Source organism: Pogona vitticeps, chromosome 3, assembly GCF_051106095.1.
Source record: "Pogona vitticeps strain Pit_001003342236 chromosome 3, PviZW2.1, whole genome shotgun sequence".
In the NCBI taxonomy this organism is placed as follows: domain Eukaryota; kingdom Metazoa; phylum Chordata; class Lepidosauria; order Squamata; family Agamidae; genus Pogona; species Pogona vitticeps.
In genome coordinates, this window is record NC_135785.1 from 166,573,600 (window position 1) to 166,600,870 (window position 27,271).

The 27,271-nt window shown below is 38.8% G+C and overlaps 1 protein-coding gene across 7 annotated transcripts in view; it reads left to right on the plus strand.

Moving 5' to 3' along the window:
- The window catches only part of ATP11A (ATPase phospholipid transporting 11A), a 145,546-nt gene that overhangs the window by 66,244 nt on the left and 52,031 nt on the right, over positions 1-27,271 (plus strand). For 6 of the 7 annotated variants that reach the window (XM_072994605.2, XM_020794307.3, XM_020794304.3 and 3 more), the window contains exons 2-11: positions 1,305-1,427; positions 5,684-5,773; positions 10,044-10,124; positions 11,324-11,431; positions 16,275-16,403; positions 16,909-17,012; positions 20,513-20,563; positions 22,649-22,713; positions 23,821-23,902; positions 25,664-25,814. In XM_072994605.2, coding sequence (XP_072850706.2) covers positions 1,305-1,427; positions 5,684-5,773; positions 10,044-10,124; positions 11,324-11,431; positions 16,275-16,403; positions 16,909-17,012; positions 20,513-20,563; positions 22,649-22,713; positions 23,821-23,902; positions 25,664-25,814 — 984 coding nt within the window. Of the gene's footprint in view, positions 1-1,304; positions 1,428-5,683; positions 5,774-10,043; positions 10,125-11,323; positions 11,432-15,718; positions 15,889-16,274; positions 16,404-16,908; positions 17,013-20,512; positions 20,564-22,648; positions 22,714-23,820; positions 23,903-25,663; positions 25,815-27,271 lie in introns of those variants that run through there. The other variant, XM_078391446.1, reaches the window with a different exon arrangement.

Genomic DNA, 27,271 nt, shown 5'->3' on the forward strand with positions numbered 1-27,271 from the left:
GTCATTGCAAGGGTGCTGTCAAAGTTGAGACAGTGGTACTTGAAGTATTTCCATAGCAGTTGTTGTTGTGGGTTTTTCGGGCTAGTTGGCCGTGTTCTGAAGGTATTTGCCAGTCTCCGTGGCCGGCATCTTCAGAGGACAGGAACCAGAGGACAGCAAGAGGTTGCTGTCCTCTGAAGATGCCGGCCACAGAGACTGGCAAAACGTCAGGAAGAACAACCTTCAGAACACGGCCAAAGAGCCCGAAAAACCCACAACAACTATTAGATCCCGGCCGTGAAAGCCTTCGTGAATACATATTTCCATAGCCTCAAACAAAGCCATTTGCTCTCTCTAATTGGAGTCCGAAGGGAGCTAGAATCTAACTCCATTTCACTCATTATATACATTTTGATATATAGTACAGGTAGACAATGGGAATCATACAAAGTGAATTTGTACTTCTTTCTGTATATATGGTACTTCCTTTTTTGTAGAGGATTACCTACTGTTTATCATGTTGCCAGTGCTCCACACATAATGTATGTGTCAGATAATTAAACCTTAGTAAACCAGCCAGACAAGTCCACTTCCTATAGGATTCATGCTAGAGATTTCTGAATTAACAGTCCAGTGCAAGCAACCCTGCTTTATCATTTTAATTATATTTTGTAAGCTGTCTCTTTACCTTGAAAGGCCTCATGTAAGTATTTCAAACAAACCAACAAGCAAGTGTGGTGAGTTCTCCACATGGCCATGGCTTCTTGATCATTTGCTTTTTCTCAGAGCAGTACTACAACTAAGTGCCACATACCTTCAAAATTTGGAGAAACTGCAAATCTCTCTCAACTCCTGTGTGTGAGAAGAGGAGAAAAATCCATTTGCACATGTGCAAGCCGAGGAAACTTTCTAAAAAGGGGGGGCTCTTTGGATTGCAGCCTCTGTGTTTAAGAAAACATATTAACTCCTCAGAAAGATGGATTATGCATTTCTTTTTTCATCTTTTCTAAAGTTATATGAGGACAAAATATAAAACCTGTCCTTACGAGTAAAAGATTTGAGTTGCGTGGGTTTGCCTTTCTTGCTTTAGGGGAAGGACTTACTGAAGGCAATTAGAGGTAGGATTTTGACAGCTCACTCATATGTGTCATCTAAGTATTCTTCAAGAGAAGACAGGCAGAGACTTAGGGGACAGATTTTTGACGGCTCCATGAGAATGAAGGATCAAATGATTCTGAGAGACAGGGGTAGCTGGTTCAATGTATGACTCATATCTATTCAGAATTACAGGCTGAACTATAACAACACATTATTTCTCTCAACAGTGTGCAGGAGAAGAGAATTGGGTGGACAATCGGACTATTTATATTGGGCACCGTGAGCCACCCCCAGGCGCTGAAGCATATATTCCACAGAGGTATCCGGATAACAGAATAGTCTCCTCAAAGGTAATATATGGCATTTTTTTTTCCTCCTAGCCTTGTTGACTAATTTGCCTAATACTTTTCATTTCATTCTGACCACTTCCTGTTTTTAACAACAGCCTTTTTGTTTCTTGAGCCATATAGTTTGCTAGCAGAAATTGAGGAAGGTATTACGATTAAAAAAACGACGACTTTGCTTTCCACCATCAGTGTTTTTCAGTAGTCAAATTATTGTTGGCCTGTTACAAGCATAAAATGTTACACTCGTGTCATTCTTATCTGTTGTTATGATGCAGTATAATAACGGGTTTTTACAAAAATAAATATTTAGTGTGTGAATTAAATGGAGTCCTGCAGTAGAGTAACTGCTAAGGGGTCAAAAGAACAAGCCAAGTGAACAAGTAAGTGGCACATGGCACTGTCTGAGCTTGTTCCTTTCTGTCACAATAGCACTCTTCACATAGGGACAAGGTGAGGGCCAATCCTAGGATAAATAGCCACTTGAGTGTGGAGTGCTTTTGCTCCCCACAGTAAACTGCACAGAGCCATCCATCATGTTTTGTTGGTTCTGGGCAGAAGTAATGGTGGGTGCCCAGCGGTTGCCCCTTATAGGTATCTTAAGCATGTGTGTACAAAATTATGTTCCACTGACATTTACTTAGCACAGTTCACATTGGACAGGAAGTTGAAAAGAAAGGTCATTCCTGTAGTTAGACCTCAGACACGAACATCTGCTTTTTATCACTGTAGCTATACACAGTGTATAAAGGAAAGGGGGGGGGAGCTCCTGAGATGTGCTTGGTGCTCCCCTCAAGTCAGCTTGTTGCCAGCCTCAGCTCTGCACCCTAGGCAACTGCCCAGTTCCTCTATGTTAAGATCAGCCCTGGCTAAGGTTCTGTTTGGTCAGCCTGATCTGTGTACTTGACACAGATACTGCTTGAACTCTTATTAACTCTGCCCTAGTGTAATCATGCAGCATAGGTCGTAGGATCTGCAGAGTGCTGGGTTGATGGTATTAAATGAGACTGTAAGCAGAAGTGCAGTTTCTGAATGTTGTTTTCTGCAAAGAAAACTTAAAATGTCAAGAAGAAAGGTTCTTGGTCAGCTGTTTTAATGCTATTTATTGGTTGTTTCCAAATAGTTTTGTACAGAAGAACATTTATGTAGTAAATTCATGCCCTCACATCCATTATGAAATGGTACAGTCAGTTCTCCAACCATTAGATTCTGCCATGTCATCCCAGTCTTCCTCTGCTGTTTATGAAGATCAGACTACTGGTCTTCTGTGTTCTTCCAGAAAAAAAAACAACAACACAAAACTCTATAGCTTCTCGTGACCATGTGTGGAACCACATGTACGAAGAATTTTGGTCCTTTAAAAATGAGGATTGATGAAGTAATATTGACCAGAATCCTATTGATGATTTCTGCTTGCATGAGTGAACATACATTGCTGCTCATTAATTAGGTGCTGGTTGTGTTCCTGGGCCTCCACACATCACATGATCAGGCACACTGAGGAACCCAACCACACCCTTATTAACAGGTGGCAATGGCTGCCAAAACATATGTGATTTGCCTTGTGTAAGTATAAATCATCAGTAGAATTCTGGTCACTGAGTTCTGACTGAAAGTTAAGTCTGAATCAGCAGTGTTTTCAGAGGAAATTGGAAGAATTTAATTTGTTGGTTGTGTTATTTTATTTTATTTAAAATATTTTTGCCCCTCATTTCTTCTTAAAAGGGGCCAAAGACGGTTGTGTCCTCATGGCTGTTACATACAAAAATTGTCCCTTTTATTGAGTTGATGCTGAGCCATGTACACAATGGTGTCTCTACATAATTAAGCTTAATTTCTGTCTAACATTCTCCTTTCTGACATGAAGTAGTATATTACTGCCTCCTCCTGTCTTCTCTAGAACCTGGATTTTTAATAATATATCTTTGCATCAGTGATTGAGATTTGACATATTTTCATTATGAAAATGCCATTTCTCTTCTCCTTAACACATCTTAAACTATGTTTTTCAACAAATTGAATATTTTAAATTATTTTCAAATCTACTTAAGGAAATTCTAGATTTTTAGCATTTTAAAAAAAGGTTTTAATGCCTGGAAAACACCACTGTACAAAGTTCATTCGTGCATGTTAAAAGGCTCAAAAACCTTCTTGGGATATTTGCACAGATGTGTAACTTACTTTTTTCATCAAAAGCAGAGAGACTTGTTGAACTAGAATGTGTTTTTCATTCTGTTTATCATCTGACAGGAAAATAATGTCTGTAATGCCTAATGGATTGAAGCAACAACTTCATCTGTCTTGTTCTTCAACTTATTCTGCTGTTTGCCTGACAGAGATGGAAAACTTGTGGCTTCAGCTGTTTCTGAAATACAGCTCACATTTTGCCTGACCATTGACAGTACCGGCTAAAACCTATATAAGCTGAATTTTGACAACATCTGAAGGGCCACAAATTCATTAGCCTATCCCTAGCATATTAATTTAGATTCCGCCCCGCAAGACATAAATAAATACCTGCGCCCATGAGGTTAGGTAAATAGCATAGGATTGGCCCATTAATGCTTACTGAGATAGTTAAGCTCATTGCAACACTAGTATCTTTTGTACTATATTCTGCAGTTAATTCATCATTCTTCTCTGTAGTAAATGAGTACCCAGCTTACGGAGAGGTGGGGCAAAGTGTTCCTTGCATAATTATGTTGTAAACTGCCCAGAGAGTGCTAAAGGTCCAGCTTTTAATTCTAAACAAAACAACAGAAACAACAACAGGAGTGTTAACTATACTTAAAAGCCCTATGGGTTTTCATCTGAAAAGCAAATGATACCAGCATTTCACTTTGACAGCACATTTCTGGGCATGTATCATAACACCATGTCAGAGGAACTGTCTAATTATGTTACTGACTTAGCATTTAGTGGAAATGTCACTTGCAGGTCATATTAGATCTCATTTGGTTAGAGGCATGTTAGCAATGCTTGCCAGCATTAAATGAAATATTAGTAATAGCTTTTTGGAATGTTGTGTGTCCATTAATGCGATATTGACACGTCAGTGCATTTTCAATCCAGTACTTAAACTACTGCTGAAGTATGCTTTGTTGCTACTGAATGTAGAAAAAGGCAAAAATTAGAGGTGTAAAAGGATGCGGCATGCTACTTGTTCCTTAAGACTTGTCCAAAGGATGCTTCTCTGTTCTAGCTCTGGGCCTGCTGATAAGTCCCCAGATCTCTTTGAATCATCAGTGGATTTTCCCACTCTTTTCCACAGGTTTGGCCCTGCCATTAGGAAGAGGGAGGCAGCAGATTTTAGGTATCATGAAAGGGCAGCAAAATTGCTGAGTTATGTAATTTGTACTTTTTACAGCGACATGTGGAGAGGTGCTCCTGCCTCCTGTGCTCAAATAACCTGGCTGGCTTCAGATGCTGTGCATCTTAACTTGAATGGCAGAGGTGGGGGACATTTACTACTCTAGATAGTAAATTGGCTTAAGCTAGACCTACCTCATCAAGCGAATGGCTGGAGTTCCCTTGACATATGATAGTTTTACTTCCCCTCCACCCAGCCAAGGATCATCTGTCTGTGTGTAGGCATCAGATATTGTTAAAGTCCATAGTGGACCTTCTGCCATTGGAATGAGTGATTCAGGTTTGCTTCTGTTTCTCCCTTAATTATCCAAACTTGCTCCACAAATTATTTCCATTTCCAATCCCAAGTTCCTATAATAATGGTCACATCCAAATTTAGGAAGGTGAGTATTCCTTCTGAAAAGCTGTTATTTGATATATCAAGTTGCTTAATAATAAGTTGGTATACTGACATTTCTTATGATCATAATTGAAATAGTTTGTAGACCTAAAACTAAAATAAAATACAACTGACTGATTTAAGATCTTGGGATTCTATACATACATACATACATACATACATACATACATACATACATACATACATACATACATACATACATACATACATACATACATACATACATACATACATACATACATACATACATACATACATACATACATACATACATACATACATACATACATACATACATACATACATACATACATACACTGTATAGCTAATCGTGCCAAAGGGCCCATCTGGATCAAATTGTGGAACTGAGTAACTTTGTCTGGACTGGTTTCTAGATGTAATTGCTTTTCCTTTTTATCATCGGTAGTGAAGTATGCCATATGAAATATTGTAAATACAGCATACAAAGCATTTTTCTTTCTTTCTCTTTCAGTACACTTTTTGGAACTTTGTACCGAAAAATTTGTTTGAGCAGTTCCGAAGAATAGCAAACTTTTATTTTCTCATAATTTTCCTTGTACAGGTGAGGTGTAACCTTTTCTTTTGTTCTGTTTTAAAACTGTAAGTAAATATTTGAACATTTGTTGAAATTAAATGTCAGTATTTTCATACGTTTTATTTTGATGGAGTATGAAAAAGCCCACTAAGCTTGGGCAGAAAGACAACCAGAACAGAAACATGACATTTTAGGAGCTGCAGTAACGGGTGTGCTACATCTATTTAAATTCATTATTCTGTGTACATCTATTAGAAAGTAGATTCTGTTTGGCTGAGCAGGTTTATTTCCAGTTAAATTTCTGAGATATAAGATGACAGAAATATGTTCAATGAGAAAATGATACAGAACAATTTGTATCTAATCAGTGCAACATTAGCTGGACTGAAAAAAAATATTTCTCAACACAGCATTTGGCTTAGAGATGACAAAAGGTGTTTTGTTGCAGGTACACCAAAACTGAATGTTTTCATTCCCATTTGGCATGTATAGGGCATTGGTATAAGTTGTAGTGGTACTGTCTAAATTGCTGTGATTGAAGTAGGGTCATTTATACATTACACCGTTTAGGTATTCCTGGAAATATAAGTGTGCGCGAGGCAAGCATGTGTGCTTGCAGACCCAGATGAGATGACTCTGAACATTTCCAGTCTGCCAAGAGAACAAAAATTACTTTTGACATTTTGACAGTTTATTGAAGGGTAGCTTGATGATGGGGGGGCGGGAAGGCCACAGTTTAAATTGGTTACAGCAGAAAAAGTCTTGATGCAGTACAGTCAACCCTCAACTCAACTTACAAACATCCCTATACACAAACTTTTCGATTTATGAACGGCTCCGTTTGCAAAAATTGGCATCAACTTGCAAACAGAGCCTCGACTTACAAACAAGGTTGAGGCTCCGTTCACAAGTCAATGCCATTTTTTGTGAATGGAGCCAGTCGTCGCCTTCAGAGGTCTCAAAGGGCTCCCCCCCCGACATCGGAGGAAGCCCTTTGAGACCTCCAAAGGAAAAAAGGCAGGGAGAAAGGGCTGGAAATTCGAATTTCCCACCCTTTCTCTCTTCCTTTTTGCTTTTGGAGGTCTCAAAGGGCTTCCTCCGATGTCGAGGGGAAAGCCCTTTGAGACCTCCGAAGGTAATTTTTTGAAATGCTGGAACGAATTAATTCCGTTCCCATGCATTTCAATGGAAAATGGTACTTTGACTTACGAACTTTTTGACGTACGAACACCATTCCAAAACGGATTAAGTTTGTAAGTCGAGGTACCACTGTATAAGGAGCAGATCCCTGCATTGAGTGACCCACTTGTCATCCAGTTCATTGTTGGGTGACCAAGGATGGGTTGAGTATGTATTCCCCAGGTGCAAGACCGGGACAGTCTGTTGGTACTAGCCATGGGGGATTTTAGCCGTCCTTCTGAACTAGGCTTGCCCCTATCTGTCCCCAATTCCTCGATTCCCAAAGGAAGAGGATCCCTTACCTGGGAGAAGGCCCAATGTCCATCTCCTGCACCAAGGATCTGCTCCTCCTGCAACCAATAAACTGGTGACAAGAGACAAATCAATCATTACAAGCTAATAGCACAGAATGTCTCCTCTCCACACTCAAAATTATGCAGATAGCTTATTATTTAAAGGATGGGTGGTTCAATGACATTCAAAAGCTGGAGAGGACCCTAGAACACTCAATACTGTATATCTTTCCCTGGTAGACTGGAGTGAAACCTGCTGCACTGCAATCTGCCAGGCAAGGGCCCCACTGACTTCTCCACTATCATCCCCTGATTGGCTGGCCCTTCCATGCTCCATGCAGAATGTAGAGCAGGTTGGGAAGGAGACAGGAAGAAGATGGGTCCTTTTCTCATGTTGTGTGACTCACCAAGTTGCAAGCAGGGCACCAGGTGCATTGGTCAGACTGGACGCCCCTAGCATGTCAGAAAGCCATGATCAGTTGTATTTAATGATTGAATGGGGGACATAGAAGTATCCTGCCTAAAGAGTGGGAAAGCATTGCAGGTACATTCAGGCACCTGCTGGGCAGTGTCATAAGGACAGACAGTCTTTTACTTCTAGAAGTGTTGCATTGTAATATATCCATAATGTTAAATTGTGCAACAGTCTTATACAAATAAAAAGGAAGAAAGATTTGTTGAATGTGTACTCATTGGCAAAACTATACTCAGTAGCAAACGTATGCAAATTTGGCTCTGTATATATAGCACAAAGATGTTTTTGGACTGCAACACTCATCAGACCTAGCCATCATAGTCAGTGGTGAGATATCATGTGGGTAATTGTCTAGCCCTAAACTACAGCAAGTAAATTGACCTGACAAAAATGGTAGGTACCTAACAGGAGCAGAAGACATCAAGAAGAGGTGGCTAGAATACACAAGGGAATTATACCAGAAAGATCTGGATGTCCCGGACAATCCAGGTAGTGTGGTTGCTGACCTTGAGCCAGACATCCTGGATAGTGAAGTCAAGTGGGCCTTAGAAACCTTGGCTAACAACAAGGCCAGTGGAGGTAATGGCATTCCAGTTGAACTATTTAAAATCTTAAAAGATGCCGCTGTTAAGGTGCTACACTCAATATGCCAGCAAGTTTGGAAAACTCAGCAGTGGCCAGAGGAGTGTAAAAGATCAGTCTACATCCCAATCCCAAAGAAGGGCAGTGTCAAAGAATGCTCCAATTACCGTACAATTGCACTCATTTCACATGCTAGCAAGGTTATGCTCAAAATCCTACAAGGTAGGCTTCAGCAGTATGTGGACTGAGAACTCCCAGAAGTACAAGCTGGATTTCGAAGGTGCAGAGAAACTAGAGACCAAATTGCTAACATGCGCTGGATTATGGAGAAAGCTAGAGAGTTTCAGAAAAACATTTACTTCTGTTTCATTGATGATGCAAAAGCCTTTGACTGTGTAGACCAGTGGTCCCCAGCCTTGGGCCTCCAGATGTTTTTGGACCACAACTCCCAGAAAACTTCACCACCACTTCTGCTGGTCAAGATTTCTGGGAGTGCCTGACCACTTTATCTATCTCCTGAGAAATCTATATGTGGGACAGGAAGCAACAGTTAGAACTGGATATGGAATAACTGATTGGTTCAAAATTGGGAAAGGAGTACGACAAGGCTGTATGTCTCCCTGCTTATTTAACTTATATGCAGAATACATCATGCGAAAGGCTGGATTGGACGAATCCCAAATCGGAGTTAAGATTGACGGAAGATATGGAGATGATATCACTCTGATGGCTGAAAGTGAGGAGGAATTAAAAAACCTCTTAATGAGGGTGAAAGAGAAGAGTGCAAAAAATGGTCTGAAGCTCAACATCAAAAAAACTAAGGTCATGGCCACTGGTCCCATCACCTCCTGACAAATAGAAGGGGAAGATACAGAGGCAGTGACAAATTTTACTTTCTTGGGCTCCATGATCACTGCAGATGGTGACAGCAACCACGAAATTAAAAGACACCTGCTTCTTGGGAGGAAAGTGACGAGAAACCTAGACAGCATCTTAAAAAGCAGAGACATCACCTTGCCAACAAAGGTCCGCATAGTCAAAGCTATGGTTTTTCCAGTTGTGATGTATGGAAGTTATAGCTGGACCATAAAGAAGGCTGACCGCCAAAGAATTGATGCTTTTGAATTGTGGTGCTGGAGGAGAATCTTGAGAGTCTCATTGGACTGCAAAGAGAACAAACCTATTAATTCTGAAGGAAATCAACCCTGAGTGCTCACTGGAAGGACCGATCCTGAAGCTGAGGCTCCAATACTTTGGCCATCTCATGAGAAGAGAAGATTCCCTGGAAAAGACCCTGATGTTGGGAAAGTGTGAGGGCAAGAGGAGAAGGGGACGACAGAGGACGAGATGGTTGGACAGTGTCATTGAAGCTACCAACATGAATTTGACCCAACTCCGGAAGGTAGTGGAAGACAGGAGGGCCTGGCGTGCTCTAGTCAATGGGGTCACAAAGAGTCGGACACGACTTAATGACTAAACAACAACAAAATTGACCTGAATTTGTCACTATGGCTAATGTTCTTCACATAATTTAAAAAGTAAGGTGTTAACTGTGGGCTATTACTATAACATTCAGATTGTTTCATCTTTGCAATTACAGAGTATATTGTCAAAGCTGTATTTTTGACAGAGATGGATTTTTGTTCATGGCAAGCTGCATGGCACACAGTTCATTTTTTCTAAAACTTCAAACATTTGAAAACTCAGGGTATTTTAATTTATCAAATTGTCTTCTGCGAACCCAGTATGACAATTCTTTGTTTTCCAGTTAATTATTGATACACCAACTAGTCCAGTGACAAGTGGACTCCCACTTTTCTTTGTCATCACTGTAACAGCTATAAAACAGGTAAGAGACTTGTCTATCAGAATCAAAGGTTCTATCATCTTTTCCCTGTTTTATTTGCTTAATGACATACTTTTTTTTGTTGACATTATTGGATCAATTTATTGCTCCTTTTTCGTTTTTCAAATAATGGTTAACATTTTTTTTATCGATTAAATCTCTGAATTAACTTATTTCACTTATTATCCACTGTTCTTTTAAACAATTTAGAATAACAAACTTAAAATTACTTATTCTTCTCTTAAAATATGCCAGTTAGAACAGGAGAGAAAAATTTGCCATCGCATCTGGAATTTGACTAACAGGAATGCATGAGGGTTAACTAGTGTTGCTCCACCTGATGTTTAGTGTGTTCAGAGAGATCTGCTTGGGGCTCTCTGACGAGAGAGCAATGAATATTGAAGACTTTTTGTTGCTGCTGTTGTGCTGACAGGCTTTTATTAGCATATGTTAGTTCCTGCCACAACTGGCCAAAAATATTTTGCTGCCTGAGGCAAACAATAAAATGGCTCCCCTCCCCATTGCATGTATGACAGCTGGCCATCTTTTTTCAGTTCTGATAAACAGTCACTATCTTTCAGCCCATCTGTGTAGAACAGGTTTGTTTAGAGAGTTCATGACAAGCTGCATGGCGCACAAAATGTTGACCTCCAACTTCTCAATAAGAAATTAAAAATCCACACATGTTAATGTACTATGTTTTAGAATCTGAATTGTCCAAAAATGTTGGCTTGAAAGGATCAGTTTCAAAGCGATTGCCCATATAGGATTTAATAGGACAGCTCTCTGCCCAGTGCTTCAGAAAACACTATGCTGTGCTAGCTGAAGCACATGTCATTTAATGGTCAGTTGAGCAATGGTACCTCCAGATGCTCAAGAGAAGCATTTTCTTTGAAGCACTTCTTGTTCCTCCCATGCCTTCTTCCCCACCCTGCAACATAAGACTTTTGCATTTCACGTCTGCTAATTATGTTGTACAAATGTAATAGGTGGAACGATAATTGGGTCTTTGATTCCTTTTTTTTCTTGAAATGTGGGTTATTTATTTATTTACTTACTTACTTACTTACTTACTTACTTACTTACTTACTTACTTACTTACTTACTTACTTACTTACTTACTTACTTACTTACTTACTTACTTACTTACTTACTTTATACCCCGCCCCTCTAGACCATGTCTAATTAGTTATTTCATTTAGGGCTATGAAGATTGGCTTCGCCACAAGGCTGACAATGCAATGAATCAGTGTCCTGTTCATTTTATTCGACATGGCAAACTGGTTAGAAAACAGAGCCGCAAATTAAGAGTAAGTGTTACATGTCAATAAATATGATTCTTGGGTGAACTTTTCTTGGTGTATATATGCAGGTTTTAGAACTTGTAGATAAATATTGTGTATAGACATACAGCGTAAGTTCAAGGAGGGGGTGAGCACTTCAGCGCTAGAAGTATTCAAGAGAAAGTTGGACAATTGGACAAGCTGCCTTAGGTCCTTTTGGGAAGAAAGGCGGGAGAGAAATTTTTTTTTAATAAATAACTTAAATAAAACCATCTGTTAGATCTGCTTTGATTTGGATTCCTGCATTGAACGGTGGCTTTACAGGCCCCTTCCAACTCAGTTACTCTGTGATTCTATGATTTGTTGTACTGTAGTTCTTACAACTGTCGTATTGACACAAAGTGCTATGTGTGCATTCATTTGTGTGTGCTCAGAGCATTCAGAATCCGATTGATAGAGACGCAGCGTGTATCTGGCCTCAGATTACGACACCTCCATATGAGTGTCCTGCACCCTTAGTGTAGTGTTTGAAGGGAACCTTAAGAGGCTGCTATGAAAAGGGGCAAACAGTCTGCTTCTGCCAGCTCTAAATGTGGATCTGTCATCTTGTGTTTGCCAGTAGGTGTTAGATTTTTTTTTACTTTAAAAATTCAAGGCAATTTTTAAATTTTTTTATTTATTTATCTTAGCTCTCTGAATGTGAGATGGACAACTAACAAACCTCTGAAATATACAGTACATCTTTGTCCTGTTTTTCAAAAAAATGTATATTTCATATGTTTAAAATGTCCATATAAGAATTAATGCCTTTTATTTCTAGAGTGCAACATGTGGCAAATTTAACAATATACACCAGTCCCACAGTGGTGGGCCTAAACATTTTGATCCCTGAGGGTGCAAAAGTCAAGGAGATGGAACACAGGGCTAAGTCAAAAAGTTAGTCCCAACTAGAGCAGACCTATTGAATGAATCTGATGGTAAATAAATACATTAACCAATATTTAGATAAAACCAGTCAATATAGTTGGACAAAATAAATAACCAGAAATAGATTGGATAGTAATAAGAGTGGTCCTCACCAACCTGATAGGCGGGGTATAAATCAATCAATCACTCAATCAATCAATCAATCAATCAATAAAGCAACTTCAGGTTACAGAAATTGAGTCCATCAAAGTACTAAAAGGAACATGCTGACAAGTATGGAAAACAAAACAAAAGTCCAGGTACTAGAAATATTTGATATACATTCCACATGTGAAGAAAGGAGATACCAGTGATTGCAGTAACTATAGGACCATCACATTTCCCATGCAAGCAAAGTGAGGCTCAAGATTTTACAGCAAAAACTTTTACCATACATTGAACAAGAAATGCCAAATGTTCAAGCTGGAGTCAGAAAAGAAAGAGGCACTAGAATTAAAATTTCAAATATATAATGGCTAATGGAGCATATCTAAGAATTTCAGTAGAAAATCAGTTTGTTCCTCATAGATTACAGCTAAAGCCTTTGATATGTGAATCATCCAAACTATAGATAGTTCTGAAGGAAACGGATATGCCATGGCATTTGATTGTTCTGATATTGTAACCTGTATTCTACCAAGAAGTTGTTGGTGGGACAGAATATAGAGAGACAGAAAGGTGTTACAAAAGGTTTGTGTTGTCTTCCTGTCCCATCAATCTATGTGCAGAATATACCATATGGAAAAAAATAGTTCATCAAGTTTATAATTTATAGAAATTGTTAATAAGCTATTATATTGAGGTGTTTTGCAGTATAAAGAAACCATGGTAAAATGTGTTTTAAAAAACTAAACAGCTGCTTTTAAAAAGAAAAGATAGATTAAAAAGAACCATAGAAAATTATGTATACATTAGCAGTATACTTCTACTTAAATGAGAAATCTGAAGAAAAAGAAGAAAAGAAAAAAGCTTGATTAGATGGAGGAGTGAAAACTGCTGGAAGAAATATCAATAAGACATGCAGATGACACCATATTACTGGCAGAAAACAGCAAATGACCTGATGTGATTTGTGATGAAGATGGGGTTGCAGGATTACAGCTGAACATTAAGAAGACAAAAATGATGGCTACAGAATGAACAATACAATATTGACAATGAACAAATAAAAACTGATAATGATTTTCTATTACTTGGTTCAGCCATCAATCGAAATGGAGTCTGGAAGATGAGTCACGGCAACTGGACTTCTTGTTAGGCTGAAATGTTTCGCTCCTCATCCAAGTAGCTTCTTCAGTCTGAGGAGAGTTGGTAGGAGACTCCTGACAAATCCTCCATGTTGGTTTCACTTCCCCCTGGTCTGAATAGGATCATTAGAAGGACAAAGGACTGAGGTGAGGGATAATCCCACTTCTGCAGTCCTTCTCCTCCTATTGTCATGGATCGTTGATGGTCAGTAACAGTGGTATTACTACCCTTAGATCCATCCTCAGAAAGTTTGGGACCACACACACCAGAAAGACCACTGTTAGTGACTCATGGCAATCGGTGGAGAAGGACTGCAGAAGTGGGATTATCCCCACTGTGCTTCCTGGGAGAAGAGCCAGTCTGTGTAGCCTTGGGCAACCTGCACAGTCCCATGGTGCCCCCACAAGAAAGGAATGGTAAACCACTTCTGAGTATTGTCTACCTGGAAAACCCTGATTAGGGTTGCCATAGGTCAGGATTGACTTAATGGCACATGATGATTATTGAGAGCTGAATTTAGCATGTAATAATACATGAATAATTGACAAATCTGCTAACCTTTAGAAGTATGCCAAAACCTGTCGCCTAAAACAGGCTACTTCATTCTATATGACTGTTATTTTTCTAGGGAGCAACTGTGTTCTGTAATTTGAAACTTCCATCTCCTGCAGATATTGAGCTAAATAGCTTTTAAGAGTTCTAACTGTTCCCTGAAAAAAGTGATCTGACTCTGCACTGTCTCTTTCTCTTAATGATTCCCTGTCTTGAGAAACTCTTGTGGTTTTGTGATATACCAGTAAAGGGGTTTCTAGTCTTAGGACTGCAATAATTTGACAAATAATGTATATAGACAGAAGTCTCCTGGGGGATCTTAAATGGTGTAAGAAGGATAATATTTCTAGATTTTTCTCTTTACTGGTCTAAGAGCAAGTTTCTAAAGCACTTGTGTGTTAAATGAGAGAAACGGGAGGCTGTAATATATTTAAAAAGTCACTTCTCTACTATTTGCATTTCTGTACACTGCTCCTTTCACCAACAAAAGCTTCATGTTTTGACGTCAGATGCTGTTATTCAGACAATATCATACTAGAAGCAGGTTTCTTACTTTTCCAAAGTGCCTTTTTTTTCTTGGCTGATTCCAGTGTCTTCCCTATGGAGGTTTTGTAGGATATGGGCAGGGAAGGAGAGGACAAAAATGAACTCATGGTCTGAGTGTGGCTCCTGAGGTATCCAGAATGTCACCATCCATTCACAAAGTGAATAGGAGTCTGTAGCCCTGGGAAACGCCAAGATTTATGGAGGTACAAAAAATATTTGGAAGAGAAACCCAGTGGGAGGAAGAGAAAACCATCCAAACAGACTAATCAGGACTGAAAGTGCTTTGTGGACATGGAATGCTAACTGAATTTGGAGGGCAAGAAACCAGGAATGCGGCGGGGGGGGCCGGAATCTTCTAGAAGGAGGCATGGGTGTATGTCTGGAACCAGTTCTTCAGCCAACAACGTTTTGTCATTTCCTCTCCTTTTTCTTTCTTTCTTTGTAAAAAAAAAAGTAGATCAACTGCATGTAAACAGAAATTATCTTTGCCCTCAATTCCCAACTTGCATGTTCACTGTTATTGCTGCCATCATTGTCATCATCATCTACTGATTGTTTTACAGCCTCTGTAAAACAATAAAAACAAGTAAAACAAATACCATACAGTATTTAGAATCAAATAAAACTAATTCAACCAAAAAAGCCATTTAAATCAACTGCATATACAGTTAAAAACATGAGGTTACAGTAGATTAGACATTGCATGATACTTGTACACAGTTCACAAGCAGAGCATCAGGGTAACCGTCTCCTGCTGCTGAGGCCCTGCGTCTACGAGTAGTATTTAGACGTATATTATTTCTGAACACAGACGTTCTCTTTAATTGCCATTGCTAGGAAAAGAATAATCAGTCTGAATGCTACTTTGGAGTCTGACTTACCTTCATAATTTATGTTGGTTATACATTCTTAAACATTGATTTGTTGGCTAAATAGGTCAGTGAGAAACTTGTCATGTGATTCTTTCCCATTCCTTGAGAGAGCGAGAATTCTGCAAATTGCTTTATTTCATAAAAGCATGAAAAATGACTGCATGTTTTGTGGAAATGTGTTCACATTTTTCTTCCTGTCCTAGTTTAAATCATAGTGTTTGTTGGTTTTTTTAAAAATCCCAAGCCTATTACTTACACTTGCCTTCATGGAGAGAACACTGTAACATCATTTGGGGGCAGGTGTGTGGTTTGTTTGAGTTTTCACTGAAAAGGGAGAGTTGTTCATATGTTTCTTATGTCCACAAAATCTGCATTAAGTGTAGATTAGTTCTTGCCGCATGGGGATGTTTCTATATTTGTAGCATATAGTTGTCGTCAGTTCTCTTCTGTGCCTCAAGTTAGACCTGTTAGTCTTGGGAAAAGCTGACGAGAGACTCCTTAAGTGTTTTAACGCAGAAGTCCTACTGTTTCCAGCGGAGCTTGCTACCATTTTACGTCTGTGTAGGACTGCAGCTGCAGACAGCTGCAAGGAAGATGGCAGTAGAAGCCATGTTCCCTTCTAGGCTAAGCTTTTTATGTTTCTTCTTGGAGTAATAATTCCCAACCCTCCCCCCCATTTTTTTTAGGTTGGAGATATTGTGATGGTAAAAGAAGATGAAACCTTTCCTTGTGATTTAATATTTTTATCAAGTAGTCGAACAGATGGGACATGTTTTGTTACAACTGCAAGTCTGGACGGCGAGTCCAGTCACAAGGTAATAAATTTGATTAAATGTTACTATAAGGCCAAAGACAGGTGTGGAATACTTGTGTGACATTACACAATGGCATGTTGTGAATGTAAGTATCTCTGTATTACTGTTACGAGGAACAGTTTTGAATCCTAACTCTCCCTTTTTTTTCTTTTCTTTTTTTGAGACACTGTGTTTATAAAAGATTAAGATAAAATTATCTTCAGTTTGTATGTTAATGAAGAGAAAATATGTAATGTTCCTATATGGAATGTCAACATTTGAATATTCTTGGAAATTAAGCTATTCAGCTATGTGGGATTTATGCAAGTATAAAACTGGCAATAGTGGTTTAATACAATAAAAAATGCTGCATTCAAGAAATGGAAAGGGAGAATTCCCAGGGTGAAGAAGAAGGTGAAGAAGAAGAAGAAGAAGAAGAAGCATTTACTACTTAATTTATCCCTTCAGTTGAATGAGGACTTTGTTAAATGCATATGTTTAGATAAAACTTTTTTCTCTGTTCCAGACGTATTATGCTGTCCAAGATACAAAAGCCTTCCAAACTGAGCAGGAGATTGACACCCTTCATGCCACTATTGAATGCGAACAACCCCAGCCGGATCTTTATAAGTAAGAATAAGTGGTGAATGATTATGTTCTTCTTTATGTTGCTTGTATTAAATTAACTTCAGTTCCCAAGTATTTTGCACATTTTCAATACTATGGGGGTTCAGTGCAACCAATAAAATAAAATAAAATAAAAATTTAAAAAATTATTTATGTTAAACACAGTTAAATAAACTATCGTATTGAAACATTGCTGAATTATATATACAGCACCAATCCAAAAAGTATAGGATGAATACACCAAATTCTGTGGGAAGGCAAAGTTATAATGCATTCACTGGCTTTCTCAGCAGCTGATCACTTGCCAAACTGCTGTTTGCATAAAAGGGCCATTACTTGCCAGTAGATGGACAGAGGAGGTAGGGCGGGGGGTGGGTGGGAGCAGCTTAGTCTTACTGAATTTTTGGTCAGAGGATTTTTGTTTTTAGAAAAGCAAGTTGAATTCATTTATTTCAACATTTTGTTTCATCTGCTTGTTTTTGCCTGACTACCTCTTCAGCATTCTGATAAGAGGAACATCGTATTCCAACCTGTAGAGGTGCTCACCTATTAGAATTTTTGTTATTACTGTTTTTTGTACGAGTGCTTTCTGCCAAGTTTATAGTGTGGATATAGGGCCACGTGGTTTCCGTTTATGGCAGCAATTTCATTTCATGCTGTCAGATCATGCTTAGGATCCTAACTTGAAAATGTGCCAGGGTAATAAGTTACAGTTGAGTGCTGACTGTACGCCAGCATCTATTCATAATTTTGATTATGGCTCAGAATATAGATCTGTCTGATGTTCACTGCATACATTCATAGGATATTTTTTTAAAGCCACATGTTGAAAGATATCCTAATTGTTTGCTTGGAATTTTTTGAATTTTATAATATAACATCAAAATGAAATGGGAAGACTTCAGTTTAAGCTGAGTTAAGCCATGATTGTAGGCCATCCATAACTGGAAGTAAAATCAAGGTCATTTAGACACGCCTGCAAGAAATACATTCGAAACAGAGTTATTAATTTCATCAGTTTCAGATGGGATTTATGTATTGATGGAGAGTTGCCTGTTCTGTGTTGATCTCCGTGGAACTAAATCAGCTTAACTACAGCTTCCCCAGACTTGCTCTCACCATGCTGAACTAGTTCACTATGTTTGCCGTTCTAAGAAGGAAACAACATATAAACATTGGGATGGATCTTGAGTTTGTTTTCTGTGGGCGGGAGGGCTGTGTTCACACAATGCACCCCTGCATGATTTGAGGAGATCCTGCATCATAACTCACTTCATCAAGTAGAATCCCTGCTTTTCTGTGCAGCATTTTCCAGGGACTAAAGGGACTGCCATAGGAAGGAGGGAGCAGGAGAGTTGTTTCCCCCAACCCTGTTGCATATGGCTAAGTCTGAATTCAACTCAGTCATACAGTGTACCTTGCAATGATTTGGTCTTGTCCCTGTGTGAGTGGCCTACTTTTCGGGCTACTGGCCTTAGGTTCGTCCTCTGCAAGAAACCCTTCAGCTCCATTCTGTCCAAAATGCAGAAGAATGTGAGTTCAGAAAAAAAGGGCAAAAGGTGGGGGAAGGACAAATCTGATTGGCTGCTGAAGAAGAGATTTTTAATGGAGGGTCTCTCTTTTTTTCTTACTGCTGTGCCTTTAAATTGCTTTTAACCAGGTTGTTGTTTTAATATGATTTGTTTAATTATCTTTTAGTATTCATGTTTTTAGTTGTACCTGGTTTTTCCAATCACACTGTAAGCCACCTGAGATCCCATGTATTCTCCCTAGGAGAACAGCAAGACATAAATATAAAATAATAAAGATAAATGAAATTATTAAATTCAGTTAAGCATCATGTTTTCCCAAACTGAAGTTCATTCAATCCTGTTCATCATCACTTTGCAATTGAAAAAGACATTTCAGCCTGTTACATACATTGGTCTTAGAATAATAATAATAATCTTAGGACCCAGAGCTGGAAGGGACCCTTTGGATCACTGAGTCTGTGTGCTCAGTTTTCCTAATGTGCACATTTCTTTAAGCAGTTTCTTCTAATTGTGTACATGATTTCCATCAACATGTGCATTTTGGGGCATATATTCCTCCAGTATGCTGTGATGGGTCATTGTTTTTGAGAGCTTTTAGTAAAATTCAAAAATGTGCATATTGAAGGGCAACTGTGTTTTGCTTTGCAGCGTATGAATTACACACATTCACTTGAAAATGAAAACTAAAGTAATATCTCCTTGTCTCTTGGCCTATATAAAAGTGAAAAGAGTGTATTGGGCCAAAGTACACTAACTGGTAGTAGATAGCCATGAATTTCTTTATGAGGAGCAGTTAGTTTTAGAGAATAACATAATGGGATTGGGAAGCAAACACACTGAGAAAGGATAAGATATTCTTTTCTACATTTGTTTTTAAGGTTTTAAATGTTTTGACTACTTAATGGGTTTTGCTTTTTTTAATCTGTAATTTATTGCGTTTTCTGTATTACTCACCTTGGGTCCCCTCATAGGGAGAAAGACAGCATATAAATTATACTAAATACATTTTGAAAAATAAAATTAAAATGATAGGCAGGAACAAAGGGGGTTGTTTAGTGAGTGGGGTGGCAAGGACAAGGAGTGGAAGTGAAAAACTAGAATGGAGAATAAAGATCATGGGTCTCTTTATCCATTCGTGCAACATTTCTTTTGAACGGGTTTCTAACCTTCCCCATGATATCCTTTTAACCATTGCCTGAGAGAAAAGGGATACGATTGTTAAAGACATGGGACACGGTGATGGCAGGGGAAAGGAGAGTCCTCTCTAACAGATGCAGCTTATGGAGAGGGCAGTTATTTATCAGGAAATCTTACAGAATTTTTAAAAAGAGGCTTGTGTCATCAAGGCATGGTCAGGATAATAGATGTGGAATGAAAAGAGTCGATTCGGAATTTTTTTAAAAAAATTATTAGTTTTTTACCTTGCCCCCCTAGACAAAGTCTACTCGGGGCAGCTTACATACGTGATAAAAACACAACAATATAACAAACATAATAAAATCCTCCAAAAGCTGAAACTTTAACACTTATTTCTTAAACATTGCCAAGATGAAATAGGTGAGAAAACAAAGAATGAAGATCAGTTCATGGCCTTCTTCCCGATATGTGGAATCAGAAGGCAGGTATGAGCAGTCTTTGGTAAATGAAACAACCATATTCTTGAGGATTTTAAAAAAGAGTCAGATGTAGAGAAAGGGAAAGGAGTTTTAACTTCAGAAGCAGCTTCATTTATTGTTGTGTCCAGTTTGATACCATAGTGAGACATCCAAAGAAACAACTAAGGATACAAGCTTTAGAAGGAGGAGAAGGGAATGCCATGTGTTTTGAAAGGTGAATTTGTGATTCATTTCCCTAGAGGCAGTAGCTGAAGCAATTTGCATTCATGTCTGTACAATTACTGGAATACTCTTCTCTGTATTCCTATAGGCACACTGATATTGAACTGTTTGCTTATCTGTTTTCCTCTTGTAGATTTGTTGGCCGGATAAATGTTTACCATGACAGAAATGATCCTGTTGTAAGGTAAGAATTTGTGCATACACAGACATACATACCATCTATAACAAATGGTGTAGGATAATCCAGCAGTGCAGTCTTCTGTATGTCTGCTGAGGCGTTTGTCCCACTGAATTTGCAGGGTTTACTCCTAACTCGGTGGTACAAGATTGCAATAATGTTTTGTAATCAGCCATTGTAATTGGTTTATATTTATTGTTGTTCACATTTTTCATCAGTATTTTTTTTGGGGGGGGAGATGGGGGGAAATTTGTACTTCAGAGAAGAGTGAAAGAAGATTAAATAGTCAAAGTAGTTGCTGGCTACAGTATGATTAAGCCAGAACTCTGATCAGTGCTAACACGTGGCAAGATAAAAATATGGTTCAATATTGTGTTTTTGTCCCTATGAATTTATTGTCTTCTCATGAGGAATAAAGTATCTAAACTCATTGTCAGCCTAACTTGCAATACTTGTTGTGTACAGAGTGCTTCAGTTTGGACTTTTGTAGTATTTGTCACACGGTGTGTTAAAGCCATAGTACCAGCGTATAGTTTGCTCTCCAGCTGGGGCTCATTGGAGTGCCTCTTCTTCAACAAAGCAGAATTCTACATGTGTAAGAAACATGTCCCTGTGTAAGAAGATCAAATACGAGAGGCTTTAGTCTACAAGAGCTGGGCAGGGTGGCTGAGGACAGGGGATTTTGGAGAGCACTTATTCATAGGGTTGCGATGAGTCGGAGGCGACTTGATGGCACATAACAACAACAGCAGCAACTATAAGGGGAATAATAATTGCCTTGGCATTCATAAGTCTGAGAAAGAGTAGCAGTCCTTTTAGGATCAGTGTTCGGGAGGGATGATAGAATAACAAAAACATAGCTGATCAGGAGACAAAAAGGGTTTCATTGGGTATGACAATGTTACTGGTGATAAAACTACAAACAGTTTCTATTAAAGCTGCCAGTGAAGGAGAGAGTTCTGAAATTTGGCAGCTGAAAACAAAAAAATTGGCATATATAATTAATGAAGATCTGAGTCTTGGCTTTCAGCAAAATGACTTTGTGGTTAGTCATGTTTTGGTTTCCCTCTCCTGCAAAGTGTGAACAATCATATAAATGTGTACGTTTTAAACAGGAGTCATTTTTCAAGAACTGAATGTGCATTTCTCAGAATATAATGAAGTTCCTCTGTATCTGGCTAACCTCAGAATACAGATGGTCCTAAATTCGTCTGTTGAGGCCACCGCTGTGTTTATGCTTGTATATAATTTGTGTCACAATACTAAGGAAAGAACGGTGTTATTCAAACTTGGTTCAGATATTTCCTTTCAGTACTTTAATCTTGGCAGTGGTTTTGCTATATATTTGTTATTTTTATACTTCTTAAATTATTATTGAAATCTTTATAAACTCTGTAGATAGGGAATAATTTTATCATAATGAAACAGGTGGGGTGGGGTTGTACAATCAGCAGAATTTGCTCATAATAATGCAAAATGTCCATAAAGTGATTATGATCTAGGAGTAAGAGCAAGTTAGTGTGAGAGCAGACAAGGTGGCTGAACACACAGTATAAATATGATACAAATGGGTTTTGATAGTAGGTCAAAGAATAATAGAAATATTAACAAAGAATAATAGATGTTTCTTATTGCATCCTAACTATATCCATGAAGACTCAGTCCTAAAACAGACACCGCTTCTTAGTGCAATTTATATTATATGCCCATACTTTAAACATCTACAAATTATTATGAAATGCAAGTATACTATGTGCATATTAAATTGTCATCCTTTTTGCTCACCCATGGTTGTATAGCCATAACTTGCATGTATATCTGTTTACTTGTATACAGTTATATATCTGTTAACTTGTTTAAAAGTAAATATTAATTGGTAAGTTTACAAGTATCTTAAAACTGATGTGAATTTTAGGCTGTTTCACATTTTGCAGGAATGGTACATAAGTGTGATTTTAAAAGAAAAACAAGAGGTTTGATAGACTGAAGCTTTTGTTGTTCTTAAATCTTGACCATTCTGTCTTTGTATGAATTTGAAAGCTATGTCTTCTTGGGACAGTTAATGAATGTTGATAATGTTTATCTTTTCAGGTCATTGGGATCTGAAAATGTGCTTCTTAGAGGAGCTACATTAAAGAACACAGAAAAAATATTTGGTAAATATTGCAGGAGGAAAACAATAATAGTTCCAGTTTGGAAATGCATGTTAAAAAGCATGTTGAACAAGGTTTCAGTAGCTTCTTCTGAGGTTGTGCGAGGGTCCATCTGATCAAACAAGAAAAACCTCCCAAATATTGTTCAATCTCTCACATGGAGGCTGAAAATAGCATTCTCAGGATGAGACAAAATGATTACTGAATAATCATGAATCTAGGAGGGCAAGAGCATCTTCTTGCACTGTAGAGCAGGATTTGCCAAAGACAGGAAGTCGTGTTTTCTGTCTGCAGAGATGAGTGATCCAAGGAGGCTTTGCTTCTGGTGGCAGGGACAGAATAACAAGGAGATTTTGCTGGGCACAGGAGGGCACAGGGGACCTTTAGGAGGAATAGCTTTTAAGTGCTGTCCCTGTGGTTGCCGTAACAGCTTTGATTTTTGTCTTGCCCTTTTTTTCTGACAGACAACACAGCAGTTACTACAAACATGGTTTTGGAGGCTTCATGAGACCCACAGGCCACATGTTAACCACTCCATTCCTAAATTGTATAGATGCCTACTTTCTATTAATTTATTCTTGTTTTCATTGTCTCCTTTTAATCCTCTTTGTTCTGCATGATCAGTTTTTGTCCGATGGTCTTTTTCGCAGAATTTGTCCCATCCCTAGTCTGTTAGGGATCACATAATAATGATGGTATGACATTATGAAGCCAGTCAGATTTGGCTACATAACAATGCAACTGGGAACTCTGTTCCGAACAAAGACAATATTCCCTAGATCATTACTGGCCTCAGTCTAAATGGATAGACATATTTTCAGTCTTCTGGACCAGTGCCCTCAAATGTGCTAAAAGTGAAATGCTTTCACTGCTCTCAAAAATTTGAGCAACTAGCATTCTCTGTTTCAGCTTGACTCTCCTACTGACTGCATGTGGCTCATCCACCCATTCCTAAACTCACTGCATCAGGGCAAACAACTGAAATACATTTTGTACATAATTTTACGCTTTTGTATTAGTACTTGCATAAACTCTGTTAACATACTATACATGTATATTTAACCCATAAACAATTTTGGATTAAATAGTTTTGTTGTTTGTTTGTTCCAGGGGTGGCTATATATACTGGCATGGAAACAAAGATGGCATTGAACTACCAGTCAAAATCTCAGAAAAGATCTGCTGTAGAAAAGTAAAACTATATCAGCTCTTCTAATATATGTATATCTATGGGGGAGATGGGTAGGAAGTAAGAAAATAAAAATTATTATTATGTTGTGAACAGCAAAACCTTAGACCATGTTTCTGGTTATAAGCATAAGCATTTTCTGCTTATTTTTGTTTACAGTTAAGAATATGGATTTTTTTTCCAGATACAGGGTTTACTGTTATACATAATTCCCCTGCCAAAAAATTTGAAGAATGCTGAACAATTAACAAATAGCTCAACACACAACTATTTATAATCACAACATACAAGACACTGTTAAATATTGGAAGAAGTAACAGTAACAGATCCTTTTTTAAAATAACTTTTCAAGCTGTTCAGTCCAACTTTATGGATCTCCATGGATCGACAGCTGGCTGCACTGCTCTAGCACCAAGCTTCAGGGAGAAGAATTCGGAAAACCCCTTTCCCCTGTCCTCTCTGGTGGTCTGGCCACACTGACTTGCAGCCCATACCAGACTCCACAGGCTGAGTACCCCAAAGAAAATTTAGTCAAGGGTCGTTAGCTAATGTTTAGTTTTCCCTGAGAAAACTATAGGAGCAGAGGATGCCTTGCGATCTGGCATGTCCTGAATTATAGTGTTCCAGTCAACCATAGTGGAGAAGACCTTCCTCATTTCTCTCTCCCAGCAATTTGCTGGGATTTAAGCACTTGTCAATATAACCAGTACTCAGCTTAGATTTGCCTGCAGGGAGATTTTTGTCCGGACCTTTAAGAAGATAAAAGATGCCAATCGTTGCCCTCTCCTATCTCCTCCTGCTTCTGGGAGGGTGTTTTCTTTTTTTTAAAAAAATTAATTGACACAATGCATCTGTGCTGCCCTGTTAATTGGGTTTGTTTGTAATTGGGTTTGTTTGTTTGTTTACTTCCTCTTCCCCTTCACAGAGTATTGGAGTGAATGTTTTGTTTGCCAGTATCTTAAAGTGGGTGTCTTCTTAAGCCACTTCACAATATAGCAGATTGACAGCATAGGTCATTTGAGGCCCTCTCCTGTCTCCTACCACTTCCAGGAGTATGTCTGGTACAGCGCATTTGCGCTGCCCTAATTGAGTCTAAATTTTTTTTTAATTTCCTCTGTCTCTCCACAGAGTTGCATTTTAGTCCACACGAGCTGCTGCAAAAGAGCCCATGTAGACAACTCTTCACTAAGCTATACCAGTTCACTTAAAGTGAATTTTAGGAGCTCTTTTTTCCAGTTTCTGTAATATGTATTTGGTTGCATCTTTCTAGCTGTCTGTATGATCTGTCATATAGTTTAGGTACTGCAAGTGAAGCTGATTGTTTCTCTTTCATTGGCTTATTAATAGAATTACTCAAAAGCTCATAGTACAGCTCATAGTAATGTTAGTCTTGACCTCAGAAAATGAAAGCTCTAATAACCTTTTGTCCTAAAGCATATTGGAAATCCAGTAGTGTAAGCTTTCTTGTAGAGTTGTGATACTAAAATGGATGATGATATTTCATTCTCCGAGCTCCTTAGAGGAATGCTAGAATATCAGCATGATGGATAAACACACTTGTTTTGGAGATAGCCTTGTGCCAATATTGTGCAAAAAGAGAAAACACCTTTGAGCATGACAAACGCTCAGCTTTGCCAGCCTTTTCATCTTCAAAGAGTGATATAGAATTTGTTAGTCAAATTTCCATGATCTTAGACTGAATCAAATTATGTTACTATACAAATTCATGTATTGTCTTAGCTAAATTTTCCCTTCTTCTTTCAGATCAATGAATGTATTTCTTATTGTATACCTCTGTATCCTAATCAGTAAATCATTAATAAATACTGTCCTGAAATATGTTTGGCAAAGTGAACAGTCTCGTGATGAGCCCTGGTATAATCAGAAAACAGAACTGGAAAGGAAAAGAAATGTGGTATGTGAATCACTTTAGTTTTAGTAAGGAATATGTTTTATAATTAATGTGTAATTACAGTTTTTTCTATATTTCTTATCTTGACACATCTGCAACATCTGTGTGGCTTGGTAATGCTATAGAGTATTCTTACCCTCCCAAATAACATGGCATATATTTGTCTTCACAGTACTGTGAAACCAGAAGGGGAATCTGCATAAAGTACTTATTTTGGGTTTTATCCAGAGTAATCTTGACATGCACAAACAAGCAAACAAATAAGGGCACATATTAGCAGAACGAGTAGTGGAAACAAACCTTAATGTTAATGAAATTGTAAAGGCACTTCAGAAAAATTCATGCAGTAGCTTATGTAGAGTATTAAATCTAACTGTTGTGTAAAGATTAGAACAGGGATTCAGTAAACAGCAGCAACAACAATTGTGTGCTGTCAAGCCAGTTTCCAGTTTTCCAGGTAGTGAGTACTTAGAAGTGGTTTACCATTCCCTTCTTCTGGATGCACCCTGTCATTGTGCAGCCTGCCCAAGGCCACACAGGTTGGTTTTGCTCCTGGGAGGCGGGCTGGGTGTGTATTGAACGCTTGACCTCTGGCTCTGCAGCCAGAAACTTAAGAGAATGTCAGCAGTCAATAAAACTGTTTTTTCTGAATTTCCCTTGCCGTTTCTTGAAAGCAGGTATTGGCCTAGTTCAGGTACAGTATGTCACTAAACAACATAGTTGTTAACATATGAGTACAGTCAACCCTTGACTTAAGAACCTCCCTAGATACGAACTTTTCGATTTACAATGGCAAAAATTGGCATCAACTTGCGAACGGAGCTCGACCTATGAACGAGTTCGAGGCTCCGTTCGCAAGTCAATGCTATTTTTTGCGAACACAGCCATTCATAAATGGCCCCCGGCAAAATGGTAGGGAGAAAGTGCTGGAAATTCGAATTTCCAGCCCTTTCTCACTGCCTTTTTGCCTTCGGTGCTCTCAAAGGGCTTTCCGCCCAACATCGGAGCAAGCCTTTTGAGAGCTCCAAAGGCGCTGATCACGGCGGCAGGGACCCCAGGGAGGTCTCCCATGTTGGCAGGCAAGTCCTGGGCTACCTCCCTCAGGGACCCCGCCACCACGATTGCCACCTTCTGAGCTCTCAAAGAGCTTTCACCCCTGACATTGGAGCAAGCCCTTTGAGAGCTCCAAAGCCAAAAAGGCAGGGAGAAAGGGCTGGAAATTCCAATTTCCTGCCCTTTCTCCCTGCCTTTTTGCATTTGGACCTCTCAAAGGGCTTGTTCCGATGTCGGGGAAAGCCCTTTGAGAGCTCCGAAGCCAAAAAGCCAGGGAGAAAGGGTGGGAAATTCGAATTTCCAGCCCTTTCTCCCTGCCTTTTTGGCTTTGGTGCTCTCAGAGAGCTTTCTGCCCGACATCGGAGCAAGCCCTTTGAGAGCTCCGAAGGTGCTGATCACGGTGGCAG